Here is a 12,692-nt window from a genome sequence, read left to right as displayed (position 1 = left end):
TCACCACAACTGTTTATTGTGTGGAAAAGCTTCTCCACAAGCACAAAGTGAGGTTGACACCATCATTTTGTGTGCAGACTCTGATTATTGTTCCCCTTACCTTGTCTGGCAACAAAGCAGCAACATCTCCTTGTTATTCCTTAAAACTTCCAATAAGACAAGGAAAGCTTTTGCTCGAATTACTGTTGAAGGGCTTTCCAATAAACGGACAACTTTTGTAACAAAGTCCTGCAGAAAAAGAACAATGCAGCTGAGAGAAAGTGCCTCAATATATGAGAAGTCTCACAACACCAGGTCAAAGTCCAACAGGTTTATTTGGAATCACAAGCTTTCGGAGCACTGCTCCTTCATCAGATAGTGACAAAAAAGACAATTTACATAAACATAACTGTATATTCATAACCGATGCATATTTACAATTGAAATAGTGGACTTCAGACAGGTAAAGGGTATGGTGGTATAGCAGTTATGCTGCTGGACTACTAATCCAAACGTGTGGACTAAAGATCTGGAGAAATGGAGTGGGATTTAACAGGCGCTTTCGCCATGGGCGCAAATCCCATTATCGCTGCTAAATCGCAAGAAGGCCAGAATGGGATTTGCGGAGGTGAGATCTCAGTTTGAAGTTTTACCCGCCCCCTGCTATGATTAGGTTCATGTCCAGAAAGGATGTGAACCTGATTTCCATTAATTTGAATGTATTTTGACATCATTATACGGTTTAACGCCATTACTTCAGGCTGCACTAGAATTTCTAATGTGGGGGACAATACGGTGGGGAATCCCGCTAATTATATATAAATGCATTGAAATGAGGTTCCCGACCTTCCTGGGTATAAAATCCATTACATCACCAATGGGGGCAGGGAGAATCGGAAAACGAGATCTCACCTGCAACATTCCCATTTTCCGTGTCTCACGATATTTTGCACCCAAGTGCCGTTTACGCCCTCAGAGAACTTGGGTGCAAAATCTCAACAATGGATTCAAATCCCATCGCAAGAGTTGGGAATTTAAAGTCAGTTAATTAAATAAATCTGGAATGAACTAAACCAGTATCAGAAATGACCACGGAACTTCCTGAACATGAATAAGAACTGTTTTTGCAGGAATTTTAGAAGCTTCAATGGTCGGCTTATACACCACAATCTATGGTACATTACCCTCTTATTCTAGGATTCAGTTTTCAGTTTTGTTGTCTCTCTGCACCACTCTATTGAATATACACTGTGGGTTGGGAACTGTTGGTGGCTCTGCTGTGTAATGTGGCAACTTGAATTGCAAACATGTAGGGTCAGGTTTCTTATTTTAATGTTACCGAGTCCGGCAGACTTAAGTTGCCTCAATTACACAGGACCACACAGCTCATATAAGGGTACCCTAAATTACCACACTCCTGTAAGGGTACCCTAAATTATTAATATGGCTAGGCATTGATGCCAGCATGAATGAAATATTGTGGAAATGGGCTTTTAAAATTTCCTCCCTATACCTGTTCCAAATTTATCATTTACCCTGCTCTCATTACGAGTACCTAAATTTGAGTTTTTGTGCTGAAGATGCACCGGAGTAAGTTGGAGCTGCAAGCTGTGCTGGTGAATCGAACAAGGCAGTGTCAGAGGCAACAGTGAAGACAATTATCAGCAAGCAACACAATGCATGTGCGTTAAAACCGTCAGAATCTAATGCTGAAATTTTCAGCGAGTCGCAGTGACAGATAGGTCAACTCCCTGGCCTAGCGCATATGTCAAATAATCTCATTTTAATGTGTGTGGCCGCTGATATCTGACAACCTGAAGAGGTCTGCTCTCCCCAGTGTTACCTCTGCCAGTATGTAAGTGGGCCTCCTACCAGCAACAACCTGTCTGATTTCAGCATATTGCATCCTACAATATTAACCTTGAAACAGCAGTTGTTCCCAAGTCAGGGGATACAATTCCAAACAGCAGCTACCTCAAAGGCCACTCTGAGGAATGCCCCAGCTTGCTGCATCACAAAGTAATGGAATGTGCACTAGCTCCCATGATTTTCCACATAAGTTCCTAATTTCAGCTGTTCTCTCGCAGAGCTGCTGACTGATGTTTTCACGTATGCTGTCACTGCTCGGATTGCTCAGTCTCTGAACAGAATTCCGTGTGGTCTCCACGTGGAGTGTGAACATCAGCAACCTATATTTAAATAGTGTCTTTAACACAATGAAACCTCCCAAGGAGCATTATAAAACAAAGTGAGACACCCAAGCTACATAAGGGGTTATAGGGTCAGATGATTTTGAAGAGTGTCTTAAAGGAGGAAAGTGAGGTTGCAAGGAGGAGGGGTGTGGGGGCTAGTCTTGGGGCCTAGTCAACTGAAGGCACAGCAACCAATTGTGGAGCAAGTAATGGAGGTGCAGAGGTCAGAATTAGAGAAGCACAGAAATCTCAGAATGGGGCTGGAGATTACTGAGATAGAGAGGGGCAAGAGAAAGAACACTGTGGAATCTCATCTCTCACAATTTGCGCAGGTTGTGACTGCCAGCCAGAGACAGCTGGAACAGCGTCACCTAAAGTCACTGGTGATTTGGGCGCTATGGTAACATTTCAAGCTCCGCTGGCCGAAGATCTGCAAAGGCCATTGTAGAGTTTGGGTGGAATGTTTCGTTCTCAGGTGGTGCCTTGCTCACTGCTTGAAAAAGCAGCAAGAAACCCATACTGACTCTTAGGAGGAAGAACTGCTGCATCTTCTGTCCATCAGAAGTGGGCAGCTGTGGGCCTGCCCCCCAACTGAGGATCCTAGAATAGAACATCCTGCCCGCCAAGAGGCTGGCAGCTCTTGCAATGGGCAGCACCACGGAGCAGGCTCTGACACACACAAATTGCTGTTGCATTTGTCTATATAACACTGACTGCAATTCAACAGAATTCAATGGTTGAAATAGCTTGGGAACATCTGGTGACTGAAAAAGGTGCTTTGCAATTGCAAGCTCTTTCTTTGCATGGCTTGGTGAAAGAACATAAGAATATAAAAACTGGGTTTCATGACATGATGATAGATTCTCATTTCATTTTTATGTCCTTTTCAAAATACAGGCAAGCAGAAGAGTGTGGGAATATCAGGGGGTGGCATTCTCGCATCCCACTCATGGCAGGTTGAGAGACGGGCGGGGTGGAGAGTCCAGAAGGAGCCAAAAATTCAGAAACCTGCGGTGTAAAAACAGTTTGCAATTCTTCCACTGGTGGCTTAATGACAGGTCGGTTCTTGCACTGTTTTGGGGGAGGGTGGTTGAATCAGGGAACAGACTTCTTCTGGAGGGTGATAGCCTTTTGTCTCTGAGTTCCGGACATCCTTAATGGTCTTGTGAGCACAGCTGGGTTGTAGAGACTGGCATTTACATATGGTGCCTGGAACTTTGCACCCGCCCACCGATGTCTGGCAGTACATAAGAACATAAGAAATAGGAGCAGGAGTAGGCCATCTAGCCCCTCGAGCCTGCCCCGCCATTCAACAAGATCATGGCTGATCTGACGTGGATCAGTACCACTTACCCGCCTGATCCCCATAACCCTTAATTCCCTTACCGATCAGGAATCCATCCATCCGCGCTTTAAACATATTCAGCGAGGTAGCCTCCACCACCTCAGTGGGCAGAGAATTCCAGAGATTCACCACCCTCTGGGAGAAGAAGTTCCTCCTCAACTCTGTCTTAAACCGACCCCCCTTTATTTTGAGGCTGTGTCCTCTAGTTTTAACTTCCTTACTAAGTGGAAAGAATCTCTCCGCCTCCACCCTATCCAGCCCCCGCATTATCTTATAAGTCTCCATAAGATCCCCCCTCATCCTTCTAAACTCCAACGAGTACAAACCCAATCTCCTCAGCCTCTCCTCATAATCCAAACCCCTCATCTCCGGTATCAACCTGGTGAACCTTCTCTGCACTCCCTCCAATGCCAATATATCCTTCCTCATATAAGGGGACCAATACTGCACACAGTATTCCAGCTGCGGCCTCACCAATGCTGTACAGGTGCATCAAGACATCCCTGCTTTTATATTCTATGCCCTTCGCAATATAGGCCAACATCCCATTTGCCTTCTTGATCACCTGTTGTACCTGCAGACTGGGCTTTTGCGTCTCATGCACAAGGACCCCCAGGTCCCTTTGCACGGTAGCATGTTTTAATTTGTTTCCATTGAGATAGTAATCCCATTTGTTATTATTTCCTCCAAAGTGTATAACCTCGCATTTCTCAACGTTATACTCCATTTGCCATATCCTCGCCCACTCACTCAGCCTGTCCAAATCTCTCTGCAGATCTTCTCCGTCCTCCACACGATTCACTTTTCCACTTATCTTTGTGTCGTCTGCAAACTTCGTTACCCTACACTCCGTCCCCTCCTCCAGATCATCTATATAAATGGTAAACAGTTGCGGCCCGAGTACCGATCCCTGCGGCACGCCACTAGTTACCTTCCTCCAACCGGAAAAACACCCATTTATTCCGACTCTTTGCTTCCTGTCGGATAGCCAGTCCCCAATCCACTTTAACACACTACCCCCAACTCCGAGTGCCCTAATCTTCTTCAGCAGCCTTTTATGGGGCACCTTATCAAACGCCTTTTGGAAATCCAAAAACACCGCATCCACCGGTTCTCCTCCATCAACCGCCCTAGTCACATCTTCATAAAAATCCAACATGTTCGTCAAGCACGACTTTCCCCTCATGAATCAGCTGCCAGCTGGCCAGGTGATTCAGAGGGAAATTCGTCTGTGTATAATTAATGAGGTTCAAAGTGGGGCTGCTGTGCTCAGGAAAGGCCTTTAAATGTGGCACCCCAATAATTGCAGCGCTGAGGTGATGGTGGGGCAGGTGAATCAGAGGCTGCTGTGTCAACAGTATGGCATGGAAAAAGGCAAAATACCACGGATGCTGGAATCTGAAACAAAAACAATGAATGCTGGAAAACCTCAGCAAGTCTGACAGCATCTGTGGAGAGAGAATAGAGCCAATGTTTCGAGTCTGGATGGCCCTTCATCAAAACATCGGTTTGAGTTCTGACGAAGGGTCATCCAGACTCGAAACGTTGGCTCTACTCTCTCTCCACAGATGCTGTCAGGCCTGCTGAGGTTTTCCAGCATTTTCTGTTTTTGTTGATGAGTATGGCATGGAACCTGCGGATGAAAATCTTTGGCACCATGTGTTGCACCAAAATGGTGGGAAAAGCTGCCATTGCTGTTGTTGGCCTCAACGTCGCTTCTCCCACCTGCTTCCGTCTTTGCCAATTTCCAGGGAAATCTCACCCAATGTTGGGAGTTGTTTTCATTGAAAGAAAAAGCCAAAAGAAGGTTCAAGACAGATTGCAGGATACCATAAAAGTTGAGTTGGTGAGGTAAATGAAGTGAGTTAAAAGTCAGGATACTGAACATGAGTTTAAGAACATTGTAAGAGAAGAGATACGGGCACGGGGAAAGAGTGTGTTTGGAAACAGTACAGTGAGGCTTACTTTCAACACAGTGAGAATGCAAGGATTGGGAACAGCATGCAGGATAGCTTTGTACAAAAGGGTGCTGCACTTTCTTTTGGGAGTCAAGAATTTGCTGGAAGCATTAGGATGGGAAGAGCTTCAAACAAGCTGCTGCCATCTGGCGTGTGGTTCAACAGGAAATAAAGCACGTGCAGCTTAAGCAAAATCGACCAGTTCTATTTCATTGTGAAGCAGAATCACCTTGAAGAATGAGTAAAATGGAACAAACCATGCAAAGGGTAACTTAAGGTAAATTCAAGGTGATGATCTAACTGTAGGTGTTTTTCTCTGTATATGATATATGTAAACTCTTTAAGCACTGCTGTTGCTTAGAGCTGTTATCGCCACAGAATAATACATGTTGCGAATTCAATTGCTACCCACACCTCTGCCACTATTGATAGCAGCCAAAATGAAGAATAAAATAACCTTCACTCCCTCAGCATGAAAGAAGTGCGCCCAATTTTCAGGTGTTTGAAGATGTCTCACAACCATAAACAAATACATGCAAGTGAACATTAATGAAATGAAATTAATCTCACGCCATACCTTTTCCTGCACCAGTCTTTGTAAGTGGATACCAGATGACAGCATGGCAATAAACATGGTCAACAAGCACTGTTGAATGCGGCTTATTCCAGCCACCAGGGAGTTCATCACTGCTGTTAGGCCGACCTTGTCAATGACACTTTGGAAAGCACTGGCAGAATGGCGAGTAATCCTACACAAAGCCTGCAGGGACCAGAAAAATATTTTATAGATGCACTCTAATTAAACATCAAGTATAGAGTATTGTACGATCTTGGGTTGGAAAGTTTCCTGATTGTTTTTGAATCCCCATACAGTTCACTTCAATTTTGCACCAGCAGATCAGTTTGGAATAGTCCTTTATCAACAAGCACTACTTTATAATAAGTTAATTCAACAAGCAGGCCGGGAGATCAGCTGGGATTTAAATATGTTTACTGCAGCTTTATTAAAATCCATTTCCTTGAGAGACAGTTTTTATTTTGTCGGTATGCTTCCCTTTTATCTTTCCCTTCTTAAAATCTGTGCCAACATCAGTCAGAAAAGTAAGGCTCTCAGACGCAATCAATGCTGTTTATTAGCTGAACTGCCTGATTGTAGTGGGAGTGGGGAGGTGGGGAACACATGAACAAGCTGCACCACTTTAGCCAAGAGCCACAAAGTTTTGCCTTCTGGGAGCTCGGTTGTGCAGTGGGATAGCTCACTGTCCTTACACTTCTGGGTTTGAAACCAGCTCACATTGATTTAAAGATCTGTCACTGTTTTAACTATAAGGTTCCAACCTAGAATTAGTTTGAATCGATGCAACCTAGTTCCCCATGGACATAAGCTTCAATCTCCATCGACTATGAATGGTCAGAAAACGTAGTTCAAAAATTGCTTCTAATTTGGCACTCCCACTCAGAACAGGAGACAGTTGTATAAATGGGAATATTACTGTGGTTATGAAGTTGGGGCTAAAATACATTATTGGGCCACAGTAGGGATCGGGCTCTCTGCTATACATATCTTAGGGAAGCTTAATGGCTAACTGAGATTTTCATGGGGATAGTGGGGAGAACAGGGACATGGGAGGGTTGTGCAAGATGATCCTTTCCCCCAACAACAGTGCCTTTCACCTACATGGCTTGGATAGAGTGGACATGGGGAAGATGTTTCCATTAGTAGGTAAGACTAGGATCCGAGGGCACAGCCTCAGAATAAATGGATGACCCTTTGGAACCGAGATGAGGAGGAATTTCTTCAACCAGAGGGTGGTGAATCTGTGGAATTCATTGCCAAAAAAGGCTGTGGAGGCCAAGTCGTTGACTATATTTAGGACAGAGACAGATAGGTTCTTGATTGATAAGGGGATCAAAGGGAAAAAGGTGGGAGAATAAGATTGAGAAATTTATCGGCCATGATTGAATGGCGGTGCAGACTCGATCGGCCGAATGAACTCATTCTGTTCCTACATCTTATGGTCTACAATAAACACTCCTAAGTATCAACTTAAAAGTAGAGAGAAAAGCATTTGATTGGTGAAAGTATAAGTGTGTGGGGCTATTTCATGAGTTTCGTTTGTTGGCACGTAGGCTTGTTAAGTGCAAATGGAATTAAGGCTACAACACCAGAGCCCAAATTGTTTTGATGCATGCCAGTGAGGCTCTCAGCCTGTAGCAAAGCCTCACAAAACTATTTTGAGTATATCAACTGAGAGTGGGATTTGAAACTCCTGCCTTTCAGTCAAGGTAAATAAACTGGAATCATTGCTGGCAGAAGCTAAGGTAGTTACTTTTAAATGAGAAACCACAGATATGATTTGGTATGTTTTGATAGCAGTTTGAAACAGTGCTGAAGTTGATTTTGATTTGAGAAGTTAATTGAGTGCACTGTGTTGGAGCATTGAAGTGGGATCTGTCACTCTACTGGAATATCACTAATAACTTTGCAGGTGCCAGGAATCATCAAGCCAGTGACTTCCTGCAATATGGGAGAGGAAAAAATAGGACAAGGGGAGTCAAGCTGGCCACTCCTGTCAGGTGGGCAAATGGTCTTTGCAATGTTTTGGGAGAAACATATCTGGTCCACTCTCTCAGATCTTGGCCAGTTTTTAAAAATTCATTCATGTGACATGGGCGTCGCTGGTTGGCCAGCATTTGCCACTGATCTCAAATTGTCCCTGAGAAGGTGGTAGTGAGCTGTCTTCTTGAATTGCTACAGTCCATGTGCTATGGGTTGACCCAAAATGCCATTAGGGAGGGAATTCCAAGATTTTGACCCAGCGACTGCGAAGGAACGGCGATATATTTCCAAGTCAGGATGGTGAGTGGCTTGGAGGCGAATTTGTAGGTGGTAGTGTTCCCATGTATCTGCTGTACTTGTCCTTCTAGATGGAAGTGGTCATGGGTTTCGAAGGGGCTGTCTAAGGATCTTTCGTGAATTGCTGTGATGCATCTTGTAGATAGTACACAATGCTGCTACTGAGCGTCAGTGGTGGATTTTTTAAAAGTTTATTTATTAGTGTCACAAGTAGGCTTACATTAACACTGCAATGAAGTTACTGTGAAAATCCCCTAGTCACTACACTCCAGCACCTGTTCAGGTACACTGAGGGAGAATTTAGCATGGCCAATGCACCTAATCAGCACTTCTTTCAGACTGTGGCAGGAAACAAAGCATCCAAAGGAAACCCACGCAGACACGGGGAAAACATGCAGACTCTGCACAGACAGTGACCCAAGCCAGGAATCAAACCTGGGTCCTTACGCTGTGAAGCAGCAGTGCTAACCACTGTGCCATTCCAGGGAGTGGATGTTTGTGGATGTGGTGCCAATCAAACAGGCTACTTTGTCCTGGGTGGTGTCAAGCTTCTTGAGTGTTGTTGGAGCTGCACCCATCCAGGCAAGTGGAGAGTATTCCATCAGACTCCTGACTTGTGCCTTGTAGATGGTGGACAGACTTTGTGGAGCCAGGAGGCGAGTTACTCACCACAGTATTCCTAGCCTCTGACCTGCTCTAGTAGCCACTGTGAGGAAGAAACAGGCTAATAGGAAATTAACATTGGAGGATTCTTCCCTTCAAAAAACAGTGAATTTAGATTTAAAAATCTATATTTACAACTGCGTGATAGTAGATTATTCAAGCTCTTATTTACAACTTACTGAAATGGTTGTTACCCGCAAAGAATCCATGGTTGAATGTGTAAACAGGTACCAAAGCAACAGACCGATTTCTCCAGTAATGAATCCTTGAGCAGGAGATGAATTAGTGGTACAGACATTCTCCACAATCTTTGCAGCCAAATGATTAGTAACAGGATCGCCCTACAAAGAGAAACCACATCAGTAGTGACTGCAGTGAGCATTTTGGAGCCATTTAAAAGTTGTGGTAAAATCAGGAGATGAGAGATGGTGATGTGCAGAAGACATGTTGTCTACTTATTGTAATTGTGATGTTGAGTTACATACGGTGTGTTAGCACCAATTAGTTTCACAGTAACAACAAAGCACAGTGTTCAGAGTGGCTTGGGATAGTTTAACTCTGTTGTGTGTTTTGGCACTGGTATATGTACCTAGGCATTTTGCTACAACTTCTTTTTAATTAATGACCAGGAATTTAAACAACATGTTGTATCAGAGGCCATGTCATGCTTTATTAAGGTGGTAGTTTAGTGAACAATCCCTGAATACAATTAATGGCAAGATGTTCAGCATTCGCTGGAATTCAGCTTGTCAAGGAAATTCAACATAAAGCTGATGGTGGGAACACATTTAAATGAGTCCCTTATGGTACCACCAGTTCTAAAAGGATCAAAGTGTATATTTTTTAGGAAAAATACAGTAACTGTAGTTTAGTGCCATTTAAAGAGGCGCTGGCAGCTACTTGAATCACAACAATGCAATATTTTATCAGAAAATATAGGGAAAAACCTTTGTTAAAGAAGTAATCTTTTTTGCATTTTTCAACAAAATACCAACTATTCCTGATCATAGCTCATTGACTAAATATCCCTCGAGGCTGCGTGCCTTGAAGCATTGCAGTATAGCCCCAAGCATTAGTTCTGGTTTTAGAAGCTTTATATTGGGTTTTATAACGAGCTGTGTGGATGAGGAGCTGGGCATTTGCAGCACAATACTGATTATTACACCATTTTTATCCATAGGCATTACTATGGATAAAAAATGTCGAAGTGAAGTTTTAAACAGTACTTCAATTGGAAATGGACCTCTTTGCTTATATGAAGTTTGGGATGCTGAAGCACATTGATAATGTTTGAGAATTTAATATTGGCAAGAGCAAAGCTATTCTGTTTGGCATGTACCACAATTTTGCACAATAATCTAACCTGACAACATATCATGGGGCATGATCTTACCTGCCATTCATGCCACGCTCCCACTGCAGCGAAGTCAGAAAATGTGGCGGCCAGCCAAATCTCCGTTCACTGCGGCGGGATGGAAAATCCTGCTGGGGCAAATGGTGGTAAGATTCCGGCCATAGCCCTGAATTACTGACAGATGTGTTGAATTTTTATGTTAGATGTGTTTCTTCTTAAAAAGGGGCATACAAACCAAAGATGGCTGAGAATGTAAATTCTGACAATGCCATTCAATGACTGTCTGAAAAGTTCCTGTGTGGTTAATACCCAATTTCGAGAGAGACTGTCACACCTGAAGGGTGTCAAGGAACTTGAGACAGAGGCACTTTAAGGGAAGAGGTACAATGCAAAAATTGAACTGTGATCTCCTGTGGCTGCAGAGATAATGGAGGCTGATTCTCATCTCAGTAGAAACCATCTCCTATGAGCTATATCCCAGACTGTGGACATTATGTGAGTTGAAAGAAAGTAGTGTTTTTCCCCTTCCAGAAATACACAAAAAAGGGGTTAAAAACCAATTGTAATTCTGGTCTGTGTGTGCTAGTCTGGTGTTTTGGTTCTACTGTGCTAATATGTGCTGTCAAGGTCACAGCTGAAGAACATCCACTAGGCATCCCTGCTCTTGCAGGTAAAAATGTCTCTCTCTTTCTCTGATTGCTGGAAGCAAGTCACAAGTCAGCAAAGCCACAGTCAAAAAGGAAACAGGACAATTCCTTTCAGCTAACCAGCAGAACCAAAAATTCCTGAAACCCAACTGCTTAACTGCCAATGTCAGTGCTTCTGGAATCACTAACTTAATGCCGCAATATTTCACCATCTACGCTCCACGGACAAGCAAAAGACTGATTCATATATATTTTTTAAACTTTTAGTTTTGGACTCACAACTCACTCCCAATCTCTGTGTACGTGTTGCATTTTACTATTTTTTTCTCAAGTTTAGTAACTATTAAACTCACTCATTCTTTAACTCAAGAAAGCCTGGTTAAATTGGCTCCTTTTGAAACATTTGGACTGGGAAAAGGTATCCATAAGGGAATGGATCCTTTAAAAGGAACCTTGACTTGTGCAGCTGAAACCTTAAATTACTTTGCTCATCTGCCACCCTTCATGCCAGAATTCTTCATTGTTTATACTCCCATTCTTCAGTCCAAAGATAACCACTTCACATTTGATTACATAAAAGTAACCATTCAATTACAATTATGCCATCATTCTGCCTTTCTGCTTAATACTGGAAGTTTGGGAGGTAGCAAATGATTCACCCTCGTTGCAACAATGAGGCTGGAATAATTACAGGTCAATGAGCTTGTGATACTTTTTTCTCACAATTAACCATATTTTCTCACTTAGTACGGTGGGAACTTTCTGGCTGTTCACACTGGCGGATCTTCTGGTTCCGTCGACGGCGCATCCCTTGCACGGATTTCCCAGCACCAACGTGTGAATTCAATGGGAAATCCCGTTGACAATGGCAGGACCAAAAGATCCTGCCACCGGCCAATGGCGGGCCGTCTCCGCCGTGGCGAAACACTCAGCGGGTTGTGCGGAAAATCCCGCGCTACATCTGAAAAGTTGGCTGCACTCCCTTCAATTCACAAATCCAGGAAGTTAAATATCATGACATGTGGCGGTGAGCTGATAATGTCATGTCACATTGAATTTTATTGGAACAAAAACAAAAAACACTGGAAAATCTCAGCAGGTCTAACAGCATCTGGGGAGAGGAAAGGGTTAATGTTTCGAGTCTGGATGATTCTTCGTTGGATCTGTATAGTGCATTGGATCAGGCTCTTCAGTCCAACAGATCCATGCCAGTGCTTATCCTCAGCACAAGCCTCATTCCACTGTACCTCACCTGATCAACATATTTCTTCCTTCCTCAACTACTTACCTAGTTTCCCATTAGAGACTTCTATGCTATTCACCTCAATCATTCCATCTGGTCATAAATCTCACACTTCCACCATACCCCTGGCTAAAGAAATTTCTTCTGGGGTTAACTGGTCACTATCTTACATTTATGCCCACTAGTTTGGGCTCTCCCGCAAGTGGAAACATCTTCTCCGCATGTCCTGCAGATCCATCAACAATTGACGACAAAATGTGCTGACCTAAATTCATACTGCTGCTGGTAGTATTGCCAGTGGTCAAAGTTAGATCAGTAACGGATCCTTAGACAGAGCGAAAAGCAAGTTTCCTCAGCCTACATAAATTTGCAAGTTTTATTTTCACCTGGCCTTTATTTGAACGAGACCCGGACTATGGGAGCCAGTGGTTGAAAATCAATATAAAAGCAGCTT

General features: G+C 43.4%; 1 protein-coding gene across 1 annotated transcript in view; it reads right to left on the bottom strand.

Annotated features, from left to right (window-relative positions):
* The window catches only part of ulk4 (unc-51 like kinase 4), a 381,891-nt gene that overhangs the window by 249,673 nt on the left and 119,526 nt on the right, over positions 1 to 12,692 (bottom strand). Inside the window, exons 20-22 of the mRNA XM_078229306.1 lie at positions 9,174 to 9,335; positions 6,052 to 6,234; positions 101 to 228 (exon numbers count right to left, since the gene is read on the bottom strand). Of these exons, the coding sequence (XP_078085432.1) occupies positions 101 to 228; positions 6,052 to 6,234; positions 9,174 to 9,335 (473 nt within the window). The remainder of the gene's footprint in view (positions 1 to 100; positions 229 to 6,051; positions 6,235 to 9,173; positions 9,336 to 12,692) is intronic.

This window comes from Mustelus asterias, chromosome 2 (assembly GCF_964213995.1).
Source record: "Mustelus asterias chromosome 2, sMusAst1.hap1.1, whole genome shotgun sequence".
Taxonomy (NCBI): Eukaryota; Metazoa; Chordata; class Chondrichthyes; order Carcharhiniformes; family Triakidae; genus Mustelus; species Mustelus asterias.
This window is presented reverse-complemented; position numbering and strand designations above follow the sequence as displayed.